The sequence below is a fragment of the Pelophylax lessonae genome (assembly GCF_965119305.1).
Source record: "Pelophylax lessonae genome assembly, chromosome: 2".
Lineage (NCBI taxonomy): Eukaryota > Metazoa > Chordata > Amphibia > Anura > Ranidae > Pelophylax > Pelophylax lessonae.
In genome coordinates, this window is record NC_138769.1 from 133,199,610 (window position 1) to 133,224,030 (window position 24,421).

Below are 24,421 nucleotides of genomic sequence, written 5' to 3' on the forward strand. Positions count from 1 at the left end.
GTAAAAAGTGTCAGTAAAAGGCTTTCTGCTAAGCTATGTTAGGTGTTCCCACACCACAAAAAAAAAGTGCAGCGCTAACTCACTAATAGTGGAACCCTCTAATGTATGGAAATCTTAATAAAGTTAAATATTACCACAATACCTGTCTCTGTAATAAGTAACTGCACATAAAACGTACATCAAACTGAAAACAAGACATAAACATGAAGGTAGAAATTCCTCTTAAAGATATTTGCCATACAGATTAACTTCAAGTGCAATAATTCCAGAGATATGTGATTTCACATGTAATACACATCAAACGGAAGATAAGCCATATATCTTTTCAAAACTTAGCAGGGATGGTGGAACCCCTCTACAGATATTTGCCATACAATTTAAGCGCAAAAACATTTTAGTTGGAAGGTTCACACCAGTAGAGAACTTTAGAATTTTTTTTTTTTAGATTGTTATACTTAATTTTATATGTTTTAGTTACTATAATGTAAATAATTGCACTTGAAGTTAATTTTCCACCACCCATGCTAAGTCCATGTCTTTATGGACATTGCTTTGTGCACTGGTGCGCAGTCATGTTGGAACAGGATGGGGCCATCCCTAAACTCTTCCCACAAAGTTGGGAGCATGAAATTGTCCAAAATGTCATGGTATGCTGACCCCTTAAGAGTTCCCTTCACTGGAACTAAGGGGCCAAGCCCAACCCCTGTAAAACACCCCACACTATAATTCCCCCTCCACCAAATGATTTGGACCAGTGCCCAAAGCAAGGACCATAAAGACATGGATGAGCGAGTTTGAGGTGGAGGAACTTGACTGGCCTGCACAGAGTCCTGACCTCAACCCGATAGAACCCCTTTGGGATGAATTAGAGCGAAGACTGCGAGCCAGCCCTTCTCGTCCAACATCAAGTGCCTGATCTCACAAATACACTTCTGGAAGAATGGTCAAACATTCCCATAGACACACTCTATGAAAAAAAAAAAACATAAAAAGCATGACAAACGCAAAACACACCTTAAAACACACCCGAAAACCACATCAACCGCATAGCTGTAAACCTAGAGTTAATGTTCAGCAAATAAAACTGCTCTCTGTCTAAAATGTTGCTGAAGAAGAGAAAGATACCAACTTATAATGAAATACAGTATATGAGCAAATTGGGGTGGAGGAACGTGACTGGCCTGCACAGACTTCAACACTGATAGAACACCTTTGGGATGAATTAGAGTCGAGGCTGTGAGCCAGGCCTTCTTGTCCAACATCAGTGCTTGAGTTCATAAATGCAATTCTGAAAGAATGGTCAAACATTTCCATAGACACATTTGTAAAACTTGTGGACAGCCTTCCCAGAAGAGTTGAAGCTGTTATAGCTGCAAAGGGTGGGCCAGCTCAATATTGAACCCTACAGACTAAGACTGGGATGCCATTAAAATTGGAATGCCATTAAACGTAAAAGGCTAATACTTTTGACAATATAGTGTATATTCTCCACTAATTCAATTATTTTAAAAACATCAAGACAAATGAGGGCCCATTGCTTGACTTTGTAATCTCCCCAGTGGGTATCAGAGAGGAGGTACCCCAGCAGGCACACATCAGCATTTGGGTCCCATAATATAAGAAGTCAACAAGTGATTCAGCCTAACTGCATTTACCTGAAGTAGAAAATATTGGTTTATGTAGTCTATTAAGTAAAGCCCTGATGTGGTGAAAAACAAAGGTCAGTGGATAAAATCTACACAGTTTACTGCTCAATCTCTTAAAGCAGAGTTCCGGCCACAAAATCGTTATCTTAGATTTTGTGGCATCCGCTTCCTTATTGTACCCTGAAAAAGAATTGGATATTCCTGAATTTATTTATTTTTTTTTACTTACCTTGTTTCAGCAGAAAATATACTCACCTTTCCTTCCACTTCCTCCCTGTGCGGCCGCGGCCCGCGCCGTCACTTCCTGTCCCGCAATGCGTCCTGGTAGCTCTTACTGATCACTCCCAGGAGGCAATGAGCAGTGACGTAGGCGGCCGGCCGCACCTCTCATCGCGTTATTTCCAAACAGAAAATGCCGCGATGAGAGGAGGAGCACAGCGCGGATGGCGCCAGCCTATTGGCAGTACTTTCCTTTGTTTGTTGGAGAGAGAGTGGAGTCACAGCCACAGCATAGTACTGGGCATGCGCGAGATTTCGCGCTGCATTGATCGGCCCACCTCCATCTACAACCAGGAAGCAGGGCTTATATGTGCACACTGCGGCTTCGGGTGACCATGGAAAAGATGGTGGCGCTCTGCAAACATTTTATAAAGTAAGATTTTAGTATTGTCAATCTATTATTTACATGTATAAAACCGGATTAGTGGATGTAAAAAGGGCGGTGGATCACTGTTTGGGAGGTATTTAAAAAAAAAAAAAATCTGTGGCCGGAACTCCGCTTTAAGTGTTTATTTCCACAGTTTTTGGGTTTCGCAAGGATAATATTTGTGATTTTTAATTGTTTTGTTGTGTTCAATAAAACTCAATAACATCATGGTATACGGTATGTATTCATTTAACACAGTAGATAGTGTCCAAGTAAAGGAAGGGGGGGGGGGGTGCTATTCTGCCTTCTATCCATCTCTGGTAATAGGAAAGATTGTTGATAAGACTTGTATATGTTCCACGGTATCATCTGTTACCACAGAGATATACTGTGATCCTTGGAGTGGTAATCTGAATGCCCCCGAAGGAGCCACTGGATTTTGGGCCTATGTCCCCTTTGCAGCATCCACAGCCAGGCAGATGGAATTTTGCACACTCTTCCAAATTGCTCGATAAACACTCTAGGGGTTTTTTTGTTTTTTGGTGTTTATTTATGAACAGTTACCTTGGATGGTGATTGGGGGTGCATGGGATCCCAGAACTGAAAAGAAAAACTGAAAATTCCAAAACAAACGGTTGGTGACCTGCTAAGTCTCCAGCTGCTCCAAATTGTGAACTGTGCTGCCCAACAGTGGGAATATTAGTGCAGCAGCAACAAGAAAAAAAAAAACATTCCAAACAGTTCTGTTAAATACACAGCACTGGCCCCAAGGTTAGATAATTTAGTGAGCTCCTGACTGTCTTGCATTGTACTTGAGCTACACCTGGTCCCAGGCACATAAGGCATTGCACTGCACTGTCCTCTCCTTCCCAGAGGGGTGATGGTTTGTACTCACTCAGTCCCTATAAGAAATTCCCAGGATCCAGAGGGCTGCTGCCTTGGCCATTCCGCTGGACAGGCTGCTTCTGGCTTGGCTTGGAAGCCTGCAGCTAAGCATAGCTGAGACTTAAAGTGTTTGTTACCCTAAAAAAAACAAAAAAAAAAACCTGCCTAACCTGCCCCTCTGAAAACTGTAAAAAACCTGTCTGATCCTGTCACTTCCTGTGTCCCCCCTCTGTGCTGACCACAATATTCATGGCTAACGAGCCCTGACTACCGTGGTCTGTCTGCATGCCTCTGTCATCCTCAGCTCTCCTCTCTCCTCTCTGCTCTCCCCCCTCCCCTCCCTGCCTGTCAGCTCAGGGATCCGTGTCTCTGCCCCCCTTCCCCCCTGCTGCTGATAATACAGTAAAATAGTAAAATGCCCCTGCCAGCCCCTCTCTTTTAAGCTCCCATACTGCACTTTGTATTTGTTTGTAAGAAACAATGCCTCTAAATAACTTTTTGTGAAGTGTCTTCAGGCCGGTCACGTGACTCCCGGCCACTCTGCTATTACTATCCAGGGCTACTGCGGGAGGAGCCGAGTGGCCAGGTTAGTGGTCACGTGACTCCCAGCTCCTCCTGCTGTAGCCCTGGATAGTAATAGCAGAGCAGAATCACATGACAGACCTAAAGAAACTTCTAAAAAGGTATGTAGCACCCTCCTAGGTAGGTGCTAGGTAAAGCATAGAGTGGCCATGTCTGTTTATCAGGAGGGTCTGATCTGTTAGTTAGCCTGTCACATGCTTCCAGGTGTGACCTGTTGAGCCTGGGGAGTCTCCCCACTGTATCCAATGAGGGACCTTGTTGGACAGTGGAGGAAACCTAGCCAATAGCACACCAGGGTTTATGACTGTCCCAGTGGGTGGGTATTGCTGCAATGCATCCTGGGATTGGGAATAAATCCAGAGGGGGCATGTGACAGGGTATCTTTTGGCGGGAGCAAAGTCCCAGGAGGAGGTGGATGGCTGTCTCAAATCCTGCTGAAGTGAGGAAGGTGGACCAGGCAGTCAGCCTAGGGACCAGGGTTGAGCTGTGCTGCAGAAGGATCCAGTTTGCTGACCAAGTGGAGCTGCTGGGCAGACTACTTCTGGAAAAACAGTGTCATGAGTACTTAAGCATCTGCCCAGGGGTCTGCCTAAGAGAGGGGACCACTCCAGAGGGGTCAAGGGGATCAAGGAGCCAGCTAATCCAGAGTGATACAGTAAAGGGGGTGCCAAGTTGTCAAGCCCTGAAGATTAAGGGGTAAAGGGGGTGCCAGGAAGGGCCCTGAAGTCTCAGCAATACAGTCTACCTTAAAGATTAGCTACCTCAGGAACCTTTAAGGGCACTTTCACAGCCAAGGGCAAAGTGATTCAGCGGCCTAGCCCTGACTAGCTCAACATATCGTTAACCAGCGTTAATCAGAATTTAACCAGCGTTAATCAGCAATTTTCCGGATCGTCCCTGCCTATTGTGCATAGTTCAGTTCAGTTGGAGTATCCCACTCATCCCTTCTCCTATCCAAGTTCCTAATAAAACCTGAAAACCAAAGGAACTGGACTGGTCCTTGTCTGAGGTAAAAACACTTGGAAATATTTCAGAATGTTCTGCTGTTGCTAATGGTAACCCAGGGGAACCCACATTTAGCAGCTCCCATGGGAGTAGTGCTACAGGTATTTAAAGGCATCATTTCTTACAAAACAGGTATACAGTGCAGGATGGGAGCTTAAAAGAGAGGATGGCAGCAAGGCAATGGTTTAGGGTTACAAACCCTTTAAAATGATTGTAAAGTCTTGTTTTTTTTTTCTATAAAAATAACAAATATTGTTATTTTTACTTACCTGCTTAGTGTAGTGGTTCTGAACAGAGCAGCCCCCATCCTCTTCTTCTTGGGCCCCTGGCTGGAGCTCCTGACCTCTCCCTCCTGTTGAGTGCCCTCACAGCAAGGAGCTTGCTATGGGTACACCCGAGCCAAACTGCAGCCCTGTGTATCCATTCAGACACGGAGCTGCCGTTCTGCCCCACCCCCTCTTTCTCCTGATTGGCTAACTAAGTTTGATTGTTCGCAGTGGAAGCTAATGGCGCTTCTGCTGTGTCTCAGCCAATCAGGCAAGAGAGTCCCGGACAGCTGACGCACTCCTGGACATCGCTGGATAGAGAGGGGGTACAGGTAGGTATTAAGGGGGCTAAGGGGGGCTGCTGCCCACAGAAAACTTTTTATCTTACTGCATAGAATGTATTAAGATAAAAAAAACTTCTGACTTTAAAACTACTTTAAGCTGGGGGAGTACCTGGAGCTCTCTTCCTCTTCTCTCCCTCTTTTCCTTTCATAATCTCCAGTACAGGGGTCACCTCCAGACAGCTGGACCTTGGACTCGGCTCCCAGCATGCCAGGCTTCAGAATATTTATAGGCTGTTTCTCCACCTTCTAGGTCCACGTTTCCAGGGATTGGTGGAAGCTGCAGCCTCTATCCCTCCACCCACTATGTTCTGGAAACATTCAGAGAGTTCCAGAAGACAGGGGGAGGTAACAAAAATTAAGCTTCCCATAAAAAGAAAGATAGAAGGTCTCTTAATGTCTGTGTATTTTTTTTTTGCCAATGATGTAATTTTGAATGAACCAATATTAAGCTATGTTTATAACGTCTGCAAGCCATTTTCACATTTTTAAAGGTTTACAAATTGAAATCCGGGGGCCATATTTGCCACAAGCCACTCCTTAACCTATGCACCTGAGTATATTGCACCCTATTTTTCGAATTCACATCAGAGACAAACTGATTTTGCTAATGCACTTGTAATACTACGGTCCTACTGTTTATACTTAATCAGTCCTAACCAATTAATTGACTCCTGCTCCTTTTAGTCTCAAGTCCTCAAGTGAAATTATTATACACTGAGCAAAGCCTCGATTTCACTATTGTTTCATAAATGTCTTTTCTTGCTTTAGTGGCACAAATGAACCCCGATCTTCACTCATACTTTCATGATAAAGGTTAACTAGCCTGTTAAAGAAAAACTATTCAAAAAATAACATACGTCCACTCAGCATTTGGAACCTTTGCATGGAAGAGTTATTAGTCCATTTAAAAAAGAACAGAGTTGTGCAAGAGTACATGGCAACCAATCACAGGTCTGCTTTCATTTGTCTGAAATAGCAATGAGCTGCTAAATGCTAACTTGCTGCTGTTAGTTCTGGAACCGTACTGCATTTTCATCATGGTAGTAAATTATGTGATTTATTTTTTACACATTTAGGATTGTCCAATACCAAATTAGTGGTCATTGCGCAGCATTCAGGGTTGTCATAGTCATGTACACTATATTACCAAAAGTATTGAGATGCTTGCCTTTACACGCACATAAACTTTAATGGTATCCCAGTCTTAGTCCATAGGGTTTAATATTGAGTTGGCCCACCCTTTGCAGCTATAACAGCTTCAACTCTTCTGGGCAGGCTGTCCACAAGGTTTAAGAGTGTGTTTATGGGAATGTTTGACCATTCTTCCAGAATCGCATTTGTGAGGTCAGGCACTAATGTCGATGAGAAGGCCTGCACGCAGACTCCGCTCTAATTCATCCCAAAGGTGTTATATCAGGTTGAGGTCAGGACACTGTGCAGGCCAGTCAAGTTCCTTCACCCCAGACTCGCTCATCCGTGTCTTTATGGACCTTGCTTTGTGCACTGGTGCGCAGTCATGTTGGAACAAGAAGGGGCCATCCCCAAACTGTTTCAACAAAGCTGGGAGTATGAAATTGTCAAAAGTATCTTGGTATGCTGACGCCCTAAGAGTTCCCTTCACTGGAATTAAGGGAATAAGCCCAACCCCTGAAAAACAACCCCTCACTATAATCCTCCCTCCACCAAATGATTTGGACCAGTGCACAAAGCAAGGTCCATAAAGACATGCTTGAGCGAGTTTGGGGTGGAGAAACATGACTGGTCTGCACAGAGTCCTGACCTCAACCCAAAAGAACACCTTTTGGATGAATTGCAGCAGAGACTTCAAGCCAGGCCTTCTCATCCACATCAGTGCCTGACCTCACTTGCCGCACTTGTAGAAGAATGGTCAAACATTCTTATAGGCACACTCCTAAGCCTTGTGGGCAGCGTTCCCAAAAGAGTTGGAGCTGTTAAAGCTGCAAAGGGTGGGCCAACTCAATATTGAACCCTACGGACTAAGGCCGGGATGCCATTAAAGTTCATGTGCATGTGAAGGCAGGCATTCCAATACTTTTGGTAATATAGTGTATGTCTTGATCCTAGGCTAAAAAATTTGCAGCTTGACAGAATGTGAGCAGATAATAAGGTCCTATTCATTTGCAGAGTTCAAGAATCTAAATTACACTTATTTAATGGTACTTTAGGAAGCCTTTTTAAGTTTTGTATAGAAACAGATGGGATGAAAGGGGGGTCTATTAAGCAGGGACCCTGCTGCATTTGAATTGCCATTCTGGTAATAGTAGGTAAGGCCCAAATTTGTTGCTTAGCCTGGTAGATTTATTATTATGAACCATGCACAGGGTCAATCAATGAAGCTCATTACATTGATTACTTGACACATGTAAGAGTGCTGTGCCATGTCACAGTGTCAGAAGGGTTAGATGTTACCCAGGGTTGATAGGCTCCAGATGTCTGTTCTAAATGTAAAAAATGGGTTTGCATTTTTTTTTCCAGGACTGGTAAATCCTTGGTTGGGTTTACCCTCCCTGAGGAAGTCACGTGATTCCGTCACACAACGCGTAGGAGGTACCCTAAAGACCGAAAGTGACGTGTCGGACGGGACGGAGTCCCCATAGCGCTGTTTATACAGTTTTTTTGCTGGAAACAAGAACGTAAACTGTAAGGCTCGGGTCACACTATTGCGATGCGGGAAGGCTGCGAATTCGCAGCCTTTTCCCACATCGCACACGCACCCCCGGCAGTTCACACTGCCATATGCGATACGCTGGGGGTGTCAATGTAATCTTAACGACACCCCCAGTTTGATCGCATATCGCAGTGCGATCGTGCAGTTCGCACAGGATGGGATTGCACAAGTGTGAACCGCTGTGCGATCCGATCCTGATGCGGCTGCAAAAATGCCTCCTGTGCGTGTTTGCACCGGGTGCGATGCGAATTTAGCCATACAAACTGTATGGCTAAACTCGCACCGCACAGCTGATCGCATGTAATGTCGGAGCAGTGCGCTCCGACATTACATGCGAACCCGGCACTCGCATTAGTGTGAACCGGGTCTAAGTGCATTACTTTATTTTCAATAAAAAGAGTTTTTAATACTGCACCATGTTGGCCCTATCTATTTAATGAGCCCCTGAGGTGGAGTTACCAAAGAAGGAGTCCGCATTACAAGGAACCCTATGTAAGGAGCCCCAGATATAAATCAGTGACCGGGAACACACACAGGATCCCCCAGGAAGGACCTAGGAGCCATAAGATACCACGCTAGAGAAAAGGCATATAACACAGGCGTTTGACCCTCTTGTTTGAGGTGAGAATTTAGTGCACCTAGAAGTGGCACAAGGTGGAGGAAATAAGTCACACCATTTATTTTCACAAATGCACCTTTGAATCGTTTTTATTTGGATTGAAGATACACCTTTTTATTGGACATTTATTTATGCAGATTTGAATAATTACACACTTGTCAGCATTTTGTTGCATCTTTGTTTACTTTAAGGAGATACAATACATCACTGGAAGCACTGATCACCTTAGATATAAATTTTGTCACGAGTTGTTTAATGATATTTATGTATTGATGCACAATTGTATTTTAAGTTTATGAAAATCACCCGATCACTAAGGGCTCTTTCACACGGGCGGTCCGATCAGATCCGCCTGTCAGTTTTTTAGGCGGATCTGATCGGATCCTCCATGCAGCTCTATGGGGCAGCGGGTGTCAGCGGAGGTCACCTCCGCTGACACCCGCTGCCATCCGCATCCGATCCTGTGCTGAAATCTGGACGGATGGAAACCCTATTTTTCTATCCGTTCAGTAATCGGAGCGGAGCGGATCTGATGAGAGCGGACAAGCGGTCCGCTCTCCTCCGATCCCCCATAGAGGGCAGCGGGTGCTTAGACACCTCCCTCTCCGCTCTGCAAGCGGAGACGGAGCTGTCATCCGCCCGGCTCAGCGGGGATCGCGGATCGATCCCCGCTGAGCAACACGGATCCGCCTGCGGAGGCGGACCGTGTGAAAGAAGCCTTAAACAGAGTTAAATCAAGCCCAAAGCAATAATTGTGATACTAACACCTGTCAGCACTCAAACTTAATTTAAATTTGTTTCACCCTTGAGGTGCACCATCACCCCCATTTAACCAATATCTGTACTGTTTTGTAGTATCAGTAATTGTGGTGCAGCATTAAGGAGAAAATAATATCCAGTATAGCGCAGGAACCATATATATATATATATATATAGTGTGTATGAACAGATGATAGGAGAGTGTCTCACCTGGCCTCACAGAGAGGTAATCTATATGGACCAGCCTATCGCCTAAGAAATTAGAATGGTGGATGGCCCTGCAAGCACCAAACCGCACAACAAAAGTCAATTTAACTTTTAATACATTTTTATTGAAATATTGCAAATTAGAAGTCATAACGAGGAGTAACCGATAAATGCAAACAGTATGCTACTTATCAGTAAGGGCATAGCTGCCAAGTACATAGGAGACACGGCTACAAGGTTGTAAATAAACAGAACAAGAAGCCGGTGACATAAAGATGATCCTTGACTAGCTGAGATGTTGTGCATCAGCAGACAAAATATTGCTCAAGAGACTACTAAATCTAGATAGATAGTGTGTTTCATATTAAAGAGGAAGCAAAGCTTCCTCTGTAACTTGTACCTATAGATAAGCCTATGATAAGGCTTACCTATAGGTACTGTAAATATCTCCTAAACATGTACCGTTTAGGAGATATTTACTTTGCTTGCAGCCAGTGGCATCACTGGCGCATGCGCTCTGAAGGAATGGCTGCCCGTGCTGTTCCTTCAGAGCCCTGTGCCGTGAACGGCGGCTCCCGTGCACATGTGCAGGAGTGATGTCATCGCGGCTCCGGCCGATCAGATGGCCGGAGGACACGAACCCGGCAGGAAGACGGGTGAACATGACGGCCACGTCAGCGGTTAGTGGGCGACGCTGCGGGGGCTTTGTTCTAAGGTAAGCATTTCATAATGAGCTAGTTTGCAATGCCATTATGCCTTTGTCTTTCAGGTTTTTATTTTTTTATTTTTTTTTTTTGGAGGTTTACAACCTCTTTAAAGCAGAAGCAAGAGAAAAGATGAAAACATCCTTGAAGCAGAGAAGTGAAAATGAATATTTAAGTAGAGTACAGTAGAAGGATAAGATAGGAGGGGAGGTTGGGAGGAGGGAACGTTGAGGACACCCAAGCGCAGGGCCCCACAGCTTTACCCTTATAAGTAGATATTATTTTTAATAGGCAACGAAGTGTGAGCATATTCTATCCATGGGGTCCATATCTTAAGGAATTTTTGAGTGTCCAATAGGCAGGGTGGGATTTTCAACTAGGCACTGTAGGCATGTGCCTACAGGTGCACTTCCTAGAGGAGCTCCCGTCAGTATGAGGGTTTTTTTTATTTTTTTAACCCTTTCGCTGCCAGGTCAGTAGGTTTGTACGGACCTGACAGCAAGAGGTTTCATACACAAGCCTGTGGCTGTAGCCGGGATTGTGTGTAAAACTGACAGGAATACTCACTACCTGTCAGGTGGAAGCATTCGGGCAGCTGTGCTGCTGCATGATTGCTTTCACACACCCCGATATCGGCATGCCCACTCTCATCCCCATGTATTCCGGGCTCTGTTTGTCCAGCTGTGGGCCCAGGACCGACATGGCGGGTGCCGGCGGGTGGAGGGGAGGGAGAACAGCAGAAACACATCCGCACTCCACCCCTTCTTGTTGGTGACCCAGGAAAGCGACGTCACTTCCGGGTCACCCTATCACTTTCCCCAGCTAGCATAGCCGAGAAGGGATGTATTGCAATGCAATTTGCATTGTAATACATTTAGTGGAGCCCAGAGGAGACATACATGGTCTTTGTCTCATCAAAGAGAACCTGTCACCTAAAACTCATCACAATTCATCATTTTATCCCCTATGTGATGGAAAAACAAAGTTAAGCAAAAAAAAAGTTACATCCAAGCACATAGACCCCCCCCAAAAAAAAAAAAATATTTTTTTGAGGCCCCACACCCCTCATATATACACATGTACGAATGTAAACACATGCGTCAGGGGCGCCCATGCATGAAAATATTGATTTCGAAACCCATGTTACATATCGCTGCACGTGCCAGAGGGAGCAAAATAATTCTAGCACAAGACCTCCTCTGTACCGCTAAACTGATGACCTATAGGGGGCTTTTGAAGTGTTGCCTATAGAAAATATTGGGTACTGAAGTGTGTCCCCATTACACTGGTACACACAAATTTAAGATTTGACATGTTGAGTATCCACTTACTCGTTGCAACCTCATCTTTTATATTTTACCAAAAATGTGGGTAATTTGTTGCATTTGTTTGCCCTAAAATCCACTTTAGTGTGTTTTTTACTGAAATTTTATGTTTCCTAGGTCTTTGCGGGAATTGTCACCAGCGTCCCCACTGTCAGAACTCCCCCATCCACATCAAGTGTGTGAATCGCATCCGTTTTTTCGTTCAACCCACCAGTTTAATGAAAAAACTGACCCATTTATGAGGCCTTAGTGAGCTCTTGGGGTTTATGGTGCAGTAGAGCAAAAATCTATTTCAAAATCGACAGAGACAGATGGAAATTTCTTAGGTGAATAATGGCTGTATAAGAACAGAAGTTTATGTCTGGTGAGTCAGTAAGGCTTTTTTTTACATTGCACAGTGTTGCTAATTTACTATGTGTTCAGAATATTGGGAGAGCAGGAGGTGTGTGGAGGAGGGGAGCACAGGCGTGATCAGATCATAGTGATGATGTTCTTCCATAGTCCAATGACAGCCGACAGTTAACAGTACAAACAAACGGCAACTGCCCCAACCTATAACTGGCCTTAATAGCAAAGAGCACATGGAAGGGCGACGCATGTCAAAGCACAACAAAGAAAAATTTAAAGCTCAACTTACCAGTCAGCCTGCAACAAACTAAATTGTCCTGTCTAACAGTTCACGTTAAAAACAGGGGTTTTCTTTGTTGCTGTTTGACAAGCGTCGTCCTTCCATGTGCTTCTTGCTGTTAAGACCAGTTATAGGTTGGGGCAGTTGCCATTTCTTTGTGCTGTGGGTTATTTGGTGTGGGGGTGCACTGTACAGTAGCTTTACTTTTAGCTTCAGAAATGTGCTTGTGTTGTTGGCACAAACATTTTGGCACACAATGTCTTGGCAGGGGACCCGCTATTTCAAACACCCGGAAGTATCTGTAGCAGTGCCCAAGGCAAAAGAGCAAATGTTTAAAGCAGACCATACACTGCAAGATGGGAAGGGGAGGGACGTCCCCTCCCGCTGCTTGCGATAATGGCCGTGCGGCTGCTTAGCCGCATCAGTTGTTATCACATGAAAGCTGATGGTCCGCTCTAAAAAATGGTGCTGGGGTGATGCCTCTAGCTACAGGCCTCACCCTGGTATTACCACTTCTTCAAAATGACGTACAAGTATGTGATTTTGTGGGAAGTGGTTAATTAAGCTTTGGCAATAAAACCTGGAAGTTTTTCTGCTAAAGTGTGACTGATTTTTCCCTCGTTATCTTTAGTAAATAAACCACCTTTTTTTTTTTTTTTTTTATTTCATTCTATACTGTGTCACTTTAATCTGAACCTCAGGAAAAATCTATACTACATTATGATAACTAATCACCATAATACTGATAGTTATAATGCTATTGTGCTAAAATTATAATGCATTAAAAATGTTGACACCTATATATATATCAGAAACCACACCTATAAACAAGAAACCAAATTATCATTTCTGAAAAACCTACACCAAAATCAGATGATGAGGTGACACTGAAAACTGCAGGCGGGAATTATGATGTCACCATCCTTTCTCGGCACATTTCACAAGACTAGATAAACAAAATGACTCATTTCTGGCAGTTAGGACTATTCACATATGTGTGTTTCCAGTGTATAATTTAGCTGAGTTGTCCTTAAAGCTTTTATGGGCATTTAGACCATTGTCACCCTATCTACATAAAGATCATTCATTCTATGTGCAGCCTGTAAATATCATCAGAATTTGATTAGCTGATTGAACCTTTAGCAGCTGTCGTTCCTCATAGTGCAGACATCTTCTGCTCTAGATACATGTAGATATGGTAAGAGCCTTCATGCATGTTCTGTAGGCATCGAAAATTAATGGCCAGGTTTATTCTTATTACATATTATACAGTATCTCACAAAAGTGAGTACACTCCTCACATTTTTGTAAATATTTTATTATATCTTTTCATGTGACAACACTGAAGAAATAACACTTTGCTACAATGTAAAGTAGTGAGTGTACAGCTTGTATAACAGTGTCAATTTGCTGTCCCCTCAAAATATCTCAACACAGCCATTAATGTCTAAACCTCTGGCAACAAAAGTGAGGACACCCCTAAGTGAACATGTCCAAATTGGGCCCGATTAGCCATTTTCCCTCCCCAGTGTTATGTGACATGTTAGTGTTAAAAGGTCTCAGGTGTGAATGGGAAGCAGGTGTGTTAAATTCTGTGTTATCGCTCTCACTCTCTCATACTGGTCACCGAAAGTTCAACATGCCACCTCATGGCAAAGAACTCTCTGAGGATCTGAAAAAAAAAGAATTGTTGATCTACATAAATATGGCCTAGGCTATAAGAAGATTGCCAAGATCCTGAAATTGACCTGCAGCACGGTGGCCAAGACCATAAAGCAGTTTAACAGGACAAGTTTCACTCAGAACAGGCCTCGCCATGGTCGACCAAAGGAGTTGAGTGCACATGTTCAGCATCATATCCAGAGGTTGTCTTTGGGAAATAGACATATGAGTGCTGCCAGCATTTCTGCAGAGGTTGAAGGAGTGGGGGGTCAGCCTGTCAGTGCTCAGACCATACTCCGCACACTGCAGTAAATTGGTCTGCATGGCTGTCATCCCAGAAGGAAGCCTCTTCTAAAGATGATGCACAAGAAAGCCCGCAAACAGTTTGCTGAAGACAAGCAGACTAAGAACATGGATTACTGGAACCATGTCCTGTGGCCTGATGAGATTAAGATAAACTTATTTGGTTCAGATGGTGTCAAGTGTGTGTGCCGGCAACCAGGTGAGGAGTACAAAGACAAGTGTGTCTTGCCTATAGTCAAGCATTGCGGTGGGAGTGTCATGGTCTGGGGCTGCATGAGTGCTGCCAGAACTGGGGAGCTACAGTCCATTGACGGAACCATGAATGCCAACATGTACTGTGACATACTGAAGCAGAGCATGATCCTCTCCCTTCGGAGACTGGGCCCCAGGGCAGTTTTCCAACATGATAACGACCCCAAACACACCTCCAAGATGACCACTGCCTTGCTAAAGAAGCTGAGAGTAAAGGTGATGGACTGGCCAAGCATGTCTCCAGACCTAAACCCTATTGAGCATCTGTGGGGCATCCTCAAATGGAAGGTGGAGGAGCACAAGGTCTCTAACATCCACCAGCTCTGTGATGTCGTCATGGAGGAGTAAAAGAAGACTCCAGGGGCAACCTGTGAAGCTCTGGTGAACTCAATGCCCAAGAGGGTTAAGATAGTGCTGGAAAATAATGGTGGCCACACAAAATATTAACAAATTTGGCCCTTTTTACTTAGCGGTGTACTCATTTTGTTGCCAGCGGTTTAGACATTAATGGCTGTGTGTTGAGATATTTTGAGGGGACAGCAAATTTACACTGTTATACAAGCTGTGCACTCACTACTTTACATTGTAGAAAAGTGTAATTTCTTCAGTGTTGTCACATGAAACGATATAATAAAATATTTACAAAAATGTGAGGGGTGTACTCGCTTTTGTAAGATACTGTATGTATATTATATTATATATTCTTATTGTTTTTACAAAATCTGTTTGGAACTTATTCAGTGTACATGCTGATTTAATTACCAACATGACATGGAATATCCCATACAAAATAAGCTTGTAAAACTGAATATAAGAATGTAAATAAAATATAAGACAATTAGAGAATGGTCAGATGTGCATGCACAGACCAACCATCTCATGGTGTCCCTTTGGCTACTTTCAGTACTAAACAGGAGCATTCAAGTTACACAAGCACTCCTGTTTTAGGTGATAAAGGAGGGATTGGGAAAAAGTATCCATGTATTCCTTAAGTTAGTGAAAACAGTAACAATTGGGCAAGATTTTGTAACGTGCCCAGTTATTTTGTTCTGTCAAAAATGGAGCTGTCATTGCCCTATCTAACAAAGAACAAATTGGAAGACAATTATGTAATATGTAATGGCCTGGTGCCCATCCTGCATCTTGGGAGTCACATGTGGCCTTTTGTACTTGATGTGTGGTCCTGCTAAGGGGCAGTAATGAGAGTCTCAGGTAACGTCCCCAGTCTTTGTCTCCTGCAGTGGGTTTCCAGTCTCCAAAAACAACTGGAGTCTGACCATCTTCTGTAACATTATATATCCTGATTGATATAAGAAGCCCATTGGTCATGTCAAGGGATGGAGTTAAGGCCCCCTATATCTAAAAAAAAAAAAAAAAAAAAAAACGGGTCTATGCTAAAAAAAAAAAAAAACGGGTCTATGGTACCTTAAACCCTTGTTTCAGACCTTAGTGCTGCTAAAGCATCTGAAATTATTCAAATGGTTGCCAAAACAATGCTTTAGTGTGCAAGGATATGCAAACTGTGGCCCTGCAGCTGTTGCAAAACTACAAGTCCCATCATTCCTCTGCCTCTGGCTGTCATGCTTGTGGCTGTCAGAGTCTTGCTATACCTCATGGGACTTGTAGTTCTGCAACATCTGGAGGGCCACAGTTTGCATATCCCTGCTTTAGTGTAATGTGTAGATGAACAATTTTAGACTCGGTTCACACTGGGGCGGCACGACTCCTTACTACTTCGGGGGCGACTTGTGCATTCCCATGCACCACGACTTCGGAGCGACTTGCATGGACTTCACATAATGAAAGTCTATGCAAGCCGCTCCGAGGTTGCCTCGAAGTAGTACAGGACCCTTTTTCTAAGTCGGAGCGACTTGTGTCGCTCCTATTAGAACGGGTCCTGTAGCAGTCAATGGACTGCGAGGGAGCGCGACTTGTCAGGCTGACAAGTCCTCTGACAATTCGCGCTAGTGTGAATCGATTATTAGGGTAAGAGCTGTGCAAAATGTTGGTGCTATATAAAAATTGTATAATATTATAATAATAATAATCAGAAAAATAGGGTTTAGAAAGAGCAAGGGTGATATGTTCTAATGCCAAAAGATCTGTCTGTGATGGCAAGATCTGACCAATTGAAAGTAAGACTGTTGACCAATTGGGTCTTAATGCCTCGTACACACGCATCGATAGTTGGCCGTGAATTTTCGGCCAACATCCGATCGGCCGATTTTCGGCTTGTTAGTATGATGCTTTCGACAACCGACTCCGACTTTTCGGCCGAAAAAAATCTGGTGTGCAGGCTATAAAATTTTTGTTGGCCGTCAACACGACGCCCGATTTTCCGTCAGTCAGTACAGATTTCGCCAGACAAAAATCTGATGAGCAAGACTGGGCATGCTCAGAGAAGAAAAAACACACGGAAAGTAAACCAGCACATGACATCACTTCTGAAGTTGGTTTTTGTTGGCCGAGAAAATTTGTGCGCAGTCTAGAGCACATTTCAACCAACACAACAACACTGGACAAAAGATGGCCGATCGGTCGGCCGATAATCGTTGCGTGTGTACGAGGCATAAGACTGTTGACCAATTGGGTCTTAACTCATATGCTTGACTGGGTGAGTGAATATGATTAGTCAATGGAAGGCAGATACTTCCATTGCTGCATATCTCAGAAGGGAAAAATAGTAAGCAGACAAGGTTTTTCGACTTTTTCAGTCATCCAGAGATGCCTGCTGCTGGCACATATATCAGATTGTTGTTTTATTAAGTCAACTGCTCAACATAATGATTAACTGTAGCTCACACAAGCTAGATTTGGTCAACACTGCATACACAGTCAGCTACACTGAAAATACCGTCCTGTCAATGCATAATAAGTTCCTATTCATGCACTTCTAGACCAGCAGGTTCATTCTGAAGCTGGAACTGTAGAAGGAATTGGAAGTATCATTGAGAGTTCTAGACATTGTTTTTTCCACTTGCTAATATATTATATATATGTTGACATGCAAACAACATTACAATACAGAATACATTTAAAGAGCCAACAATGAACGAATAACCGTAATATATTTTTAGTTCATATTACCTGTGTACGGATGATGAGCGGTAAAGGTAGCAGCAACAGGGGAGTGAAAACCAGAATGAAAAACCTCTTGCAGTTCAGAAGTTGTCTCAGACATGGTGCCATCATATGGAAGGCTGAATATACAGCTGGACTGACTTCAACAGATTCCTGCAAGGCTGAGATCCAGGCAAGCTCTGTCCTTACAGCACTCAATAAGTAAGTGTGATCCTGCTAGGCTTCCTCTCATTGATATAGTGCTGAGGTAGATAGTGGGAGGTAATCAAGGTGTGTTTTGAAATTTCAAGCTGCATTTTGAGGCAAGGTCACAGTCCACCCTTAGTAGACAATCACATGGGAGGAGAAAGTCATCCTGCAGAGCTGTCAGCCAGCCTGTATCCTGACAAGAGATGAATAAGAAGGTTACATCCCAAGAATGTCATTGGCTGTGTGCATAGCAAGCATCTACATTTCAAAGCAGCCTACTACTGTGCTGACTATCTTGCAGATTCTTTGGAATGATTTTTACGCTTAACCTCTTTCCTACTCTTAGCTTGAGTCAGAGAAGTTACCCACAGTTATGCTGGGAGCTGTCCAAACACATTAACACATCAGTACAGAGCATGGCATTATATTCATTTGGGAGTGTACTTTACTGCCGTCTACTGGAGAATTTTGGAAATACACCTTAAGCAACTTGCTAAAAACGTAAGATGAGTGAATCAATCAAATCAAACCTGCCATGAAAGAAAGATAAAGGCATTCATTGGGGTTGATTTATTAAAGGCAAAAAGACAGTGTAGTTTGCATATGCAGTTGCGCTCTGCAAAGGCATTTACTCTAGAACTCTGCTGACCTCCATCATCCAATCATGTGCAAGCAAAATGCTGTTTTTTTTCTTTAATTTTCCTTGCCTGTTCACAGTCTATTTGCCTTTAGTAAATCAACAATATTTCAGGCCTTCCTTTAAAAAAAAAAAAATTTTTGAACTTCTTGACAACCGCATAACACATATATGCAGTGGCAAGAACATTGCATCTACAGCAGCCTGAGGTTGTATGCTGAGAGCACGTTTATTGCCCGAGCTGCCGCACAAGCTGGACCAATGTAACTATGCAAAAAAGCCATGCTTAAACTTCAGCTTTAAATTCAGAGTCTTATGGCGCTTTTCCACTGCATGGAACCGAACGGTTCGGCTCGCTTTTGTGCTTTTCCACTGCATGGTACCACATGGTACGGTGTTGGAATGGTTAGGTACGGTTCGGTACGGCGGCGCTTTTCTACTACATGGAACCGAATGGTACGGCTCACTTAAACAGTACCCCCTCAGTTGTGGTTCCAAGAGGGTCGTACCGTTACCATATCCCACAATCCTTTGCATGCAGCCTTGACTGTTTGTCACTACTAGCCACTGATTGGTCAGAGAATCATTGTTATCCCACCCACTTTACTTTAGTGGAAAAGCAAACCATACCAAACCGTACCGAACCGTTCCAACACCGTACCATGCAGTGGAAAACCAAACACAGCCAAGTAGGGCCAAGCAGGGCCGAGTGGTGCCGGGCCGGTACTTGCAGTGGAAAAGTGCCAAAAGTTGCACTTAAAAGAGAAGTCCAGCCTAACACTAAAATTGTTACAGCTATAGACATCCATGATCTAGCACTAACCTATCTAGCCCTGTAAAGAAGAAATCAATATACATATCTTTTTTAAAGCTGCTCCGGTCCGGTCTCCAGCGGCAGAAGGTCTGCAGAGGACACACCGGACAATGGCTGTGAAATGACTGGGAAGTGACGTCAATCATAGACTTACTATGAAGCTTACATTGTCAGATGTGTCCTCTGCACCCGCCTCCACAGTGAAGCTGTGGCTGTCAGCTCAATGTGGTATCGGGTCGGATCGGCTTCAGAAAATATATGTATACTGATTTCTTCTTTACATGGCTAGATAGTTTAGTGTTAGATCGTGAATGTCTATAGATTTAGCGATTTAGTGTTAGGCTGGACTTTAACCCCTTGCCGACCACCCACCGCAGATATACTGCGGCATGCTGGCTCGGCTGCATGAATCGCCGTACCCATACGTCGCTCGTGGCGATTCACGAGAGGCCACACAGCCACCGGGCACCCGCGATCACTCCCTGTGAAGACAGAACAGCAGTCTGCCTTTGTAAACATGGCAGACCGTTATTCTTTGAGTTATCATAACAGGGCTCCTGTGTTCCTCTTATTTAGGAACACAGGTCCCTGGGTTGATCCAATAAGCCCATCCTCCTCACAGTTAGAAAACACCACCTAGGCTCACATTTAATCCTTTGATTGCCCCTGGGTTATACCCTTCCCTGCCAGTGTCATTATTACAGTAACAATGCATATTGTTAGCACTGATTACTGTAGTAATATCACTGAACTCCCAAAAGTGTAAAAAATGTCAGTTAGGGGTCAGATCTGTCCGCTGCAATGTCACAGTCCCGCTAAAAATCACTGATCGCCGCCATTACTAGTAAAAAAAAACATAGAAAAATAAAAATACATAAATCTTTCCCCAAGTTTGTAGATGAGATAACCTTTGCGCAAACCAATCAAAATACGCTTATTGGAATTTTTTTTACCAAAAGTATGTAGCAGAAAACAAATTGGCCTAAAATGATGAAAAAAATATTTAAAATTTTTTTGGGGGGAATGTTATATAGCAGCAAGTGAAAAATATTATTTTCTTTTTCAGAATTGTCACTCTTTTTTTGTTGTATAGTGCAAAAAATAAAAATCACACAGGTGATCAAATACAACCAAAAGAAAGCTCCATTTGTGGGGAAAAAAGGACATACATTTTTTTTAGGTACAGTGTCGCATAACCGCGCAATTGTTCGTTAAATTAACGCAGTGCCGAATCGCAAAAAATAGCCTGGTTATTAAAACCTTCCCGTCCTTTAGTTGTTAATAATAAACAAGAATACCACTTAATCAAGGACAAACACACCTCTGGATTCAAGCAATTTAATAGATTGTAAGCTCCATGAGCAGGACCCTCTTGTTCCTTTTGTATTGATCTGTATTGTAATTGAACTGCCCCACCTCTACATTGTAAAGCTCTTCATAAATTGTTGGCGCTATATAAATCCCGTATAATAATAATAACAATAATAATACTGGTACTCTCATCGTTACTACTGCCAAAAAGTTACAACAGTTATTGCACATCATACTGTGTGTAAGGCTGGCCATACATTATTTCATTTTCCTGTACAATTTTCCTTTAGACTTACCAAAACCATATATTAACCACTTCCGCACTGCTCACTGTGCTGCTACTGTGGCACAGTGGCTCGTTATCGTCTGGCGACGTAGGTCTACGTCACCAGACATTCCGCTCTCTCGGTGGCGCGAGCGCGCCGCCGGAGGCTCGCTCCTGCTGTATTCAGTTACAGCGGGAGTCGGGCCAGGGGATCTAGTGTGGAAATCCGCCTGCTTGTGTAAACAAAGCGGGCGGATCTCCTAAGTGACAGGCAGGGTCAGATTGCAGGGTTCAGCATAGCTGAACCTGCGATCTGTCCCTGTGTCACTCAGTCACCTCCCCCCACACACGTCAGTAAGCACCAGGCATACATTAACCCCTCCCTCTCCAATAAAAATTAACCCCTTCCCTGCCAGTGTCATTTTTACAGTAACAGTGCATATGTATAGCATTGATTACTGTAGTAATGTTACTGGTACGCCCAAAAGTGTCAGAAATGTCAGTCAAGGGTCCGATCTGTCCGCCGCAATGTCGCAGTCCCGCAAAAAAAATCGCAGATCGCCATTACTCGTTAAAAAAAAACATCAAAAATGACAGAAACCTTTCCCTTAGTTAGTAAACGCAATAACTTTTGCGCAAACCAATCAAAATACGCTTATTGCTATTTTTTTTTACCAAAATATGTAGCAGAAAACAAATTGGCCTAAACTGTTAAAAAATTTAGATTTTTACATTTTTTTTTTTGGGGGGGGGGGGGATTTTCATATAAAAAAATGTGAAAAATATTGTTATTTTTTCAAAATTCTTGCTCTTTTTTTGTTTATAGTGCAAAAAGTAAAAATCGCACAGGTGATCAAATACCACCAAAAGAGGACATCAATTTAATTTGGGTACAGCGTTGCACGACCGCGCAATTGTCTGTTAAATTAAGGCAGTGCCGAATCGCAAAATATGGCCTGGTCAGGAATGCGGTCTTAAAGCGGTTAAAAATACGCTCATTGAAATTTTTTTTGTCAAAGACATGTAGCTAAATACATTTTGGCCTAAATATATGACTAAAATTGAAAATATTGGATATTTTTTAACTGTCAAAGTAGAAAAATATTGTTATTTTTTCAAAATTGTCGCTTTTTTTTATTAATATCGCAAAAAATAAAAATCGCAGAGATGATCAAATACCAACAAAAGAAAGCACTGTTTGTGGGAAAAAAAGGACGTAAATTTCGTTTGGGTACGGCGTTGCATGACCGCGCAATCGTCAGTTAAAGTTGCACAGTGCCGAATCGCAAAAAGTGGCCTGGACGTAAGACAGCAAAATCCTCCGGTGGTAAAGTGGTTAAGCGCTGCATAAACTGTTGGCACTATATAAATCCCTAAATAATAATATAATATTAGGTAAAACCTGAACACTTTCAATTTGTTTATATCAGACAGGCCCTTGCACTATATAGTTTAAGGTAAGTTTAAAGGAAAATTAATTAGAAAATTGTATAATGTATGGCCAGCATAAGGCGGCCTTTCACACATACGGTCCGATCAGATCCACCTGTCAGTTTTTCAGGCGGACCTGATCGGATGCCCCATGCATCCCTATGGGGCAGCAGATGTCAGCAGCGACATCTCAGCTGACACCCGCTGCCATCCGATCCGATCCTGTCTGTCAAATCCGGACGGATGGAAACCCTATTTTCCATCCATTTGGCGGATCGGATGAGAAAGGACAGGCGGTCCATTCTCATCCGATTCCCCCCATAGAGGACAGAGCACACAGAGCGGAGACGGAGCTGTCATCCGCCTGCTCAGCGGGGATCCGCGGATCGATCCCCCCCTGAGCAGAACGGACTCCATCGACGGAATGGGGCCGTGTGAAATGGGCCTAAGAGTAAAATAAGCCACAAGTACAAAGTGATTGTACTAATGTGATTTACTTGAGATGTATTTTTTGAAGTGTGGATGAAATAATTTCAGTTTTAATATCTAGCTAATATCCTCTCAGAATCTGCACTCTATATCAACTTCTCAATCTAAGGTGTTTTTCATACCTAGGTGACAATTGTGATACAAGGTCTCCAGGTCCTTCCAGTAGTGCCCAACCTTATGTCCGATGTGCTGTGCAGGAATAAAGGCAAAATGTTCTTTTACACTGAGCAAAAACACGAAATATTTTCATGGGAATAATTACATGTGAAAGTGTTGCAACATTTACAGATGTTAAAAAACAGATAACAGGTATCCTGGAGAGTTAAAAATAGGAAGTAGGTCACACCTCAATCCAGTAGAGAGCTATAAAGGAACATTGCTAGAGGTGAAATCTATGGCCAAAAACTGAGTATACACTAGTAGATTTCCAAATTAACATTTGTATGAATCGTATGAACATTTGTATAAAAATTCTCAGTATATTCAACGGCTTTATGAATGTCCAGTCGGATCGCATCCCCAGTGACCCAGGTAAACATAGAGGAACCATGTTCCTCCTGACTTCCTCCCTAAATACAATGCCACTGTGGATAGCGCCACCTGCGGTGGAGTAAGTAGACTGCACCTGCCTACACACTGAGAAAAAAGTTCTATCATGCTACATCAATTTTTCTCATTACTGTGGTTGAAAACAAACATTAATATGACCTTACTAATGATTAGAAAATCGAAAAAAACTTTCCTAAAATTAAATATTTAGAATGAAAACCAACTAGTGTATGGTAAGCTTACTGTAGGTGTGTCCCATGACTGTGAAAAAATAGCCAGAGAATGAGGGATTCAAACATGTTACAACTAGAAGAAGAGACAGAGGGGATATTATAGGAACTTTTAAATACATAAAGGGAATCAACTCGGTAAAGGAGGAGAGCATATTTAAAAGAAGAAAAACTACCACAAGAGGACACAGATTTAAATTAGAGGGGCAAAGGTTTAAAAGTAATATGAGGAAGTATTACTTTACTGAGAGAGTAGTGGATGCATGGAATAACCTTCCTGCAGAAGTGGTAGCTGCAAATACAGTGAAGGAGTTTAAGCATGCATGGGATAGGCATAAGGCTATCCTATATATAAGATAGGGCCAGGGACTATTCATAGGATTCAGATATATTGGGCAGACTAGATGGGCCAAATGGTTCTTATCTGCCGACACATTCTATGTTTCTATGTTTATAATAACCTGCTCCTAATTCAGGCTGTGACATATTCTAAAAGCATTAACTCCAGTTGGCAGATAAGAAAACTAGTCGTAATTAAGACCAACTCTGATTTGGCATACAGAAAGACTCAGTGTTGAATGTGACAGCTTCCCGTACAGGGCTCTCTATTTCCTATGAAGCCAGTGGCCACCAGCAGATGATTCATCCCCAGCCCCATTCTGCTGCTGGCCAGGAGACACCACAGCCAACAACTGAAAGCGAACAAAGGGGTGGGCTGCTGGTGACATAATGGACAATGACAATTAAATGTCACCAGTAGCCCTGCTTCTTTGTTTACTTTCATCTGTCAGCTTGGAAGCTCCCGACTGGCATCTGTATGGGGCCAGAGTAGAGTCATGCATTGCTACGATGCTGTTGGCTCTAAAACCGACAATGTCTCAGCTATCAAGGGACGGACCACTT

General features: G+C 43.1%; 1 protein-coding gene across 1 annotated transcript in view; it reads right to left on the reverse strand.

Moving 5' to 3' along the window:
- The window catches only part of SLC13A5 (solute carrier family 13 member 5), a 224,143-nt gene extending 201,184 nt beyond the window's left edge, over window positions 1–22,959 (reverse strand). The window contains exons 1-2 of the mRNA XM_082244955.1: window positions 22,862–22,959; window positions 17,610–17,985 (exon numbers count right to left, since the gene is read on the reverse strand). Of these exons, the coding sequence (XP_082101081.1) occupies window positions 17,610–17,714 (105 nt within the window). The 5' untranslated portion in view covers window positions 17,715–17,985; window positions 22,862–22,959. The remainder of the gene's footprint in view (window positions 1–17,609; window positions 17,986–22,861) is intronic.
- Between the last annotated feature and the right edge of the window lie 1,462 nt (window positions 22,960–24,421).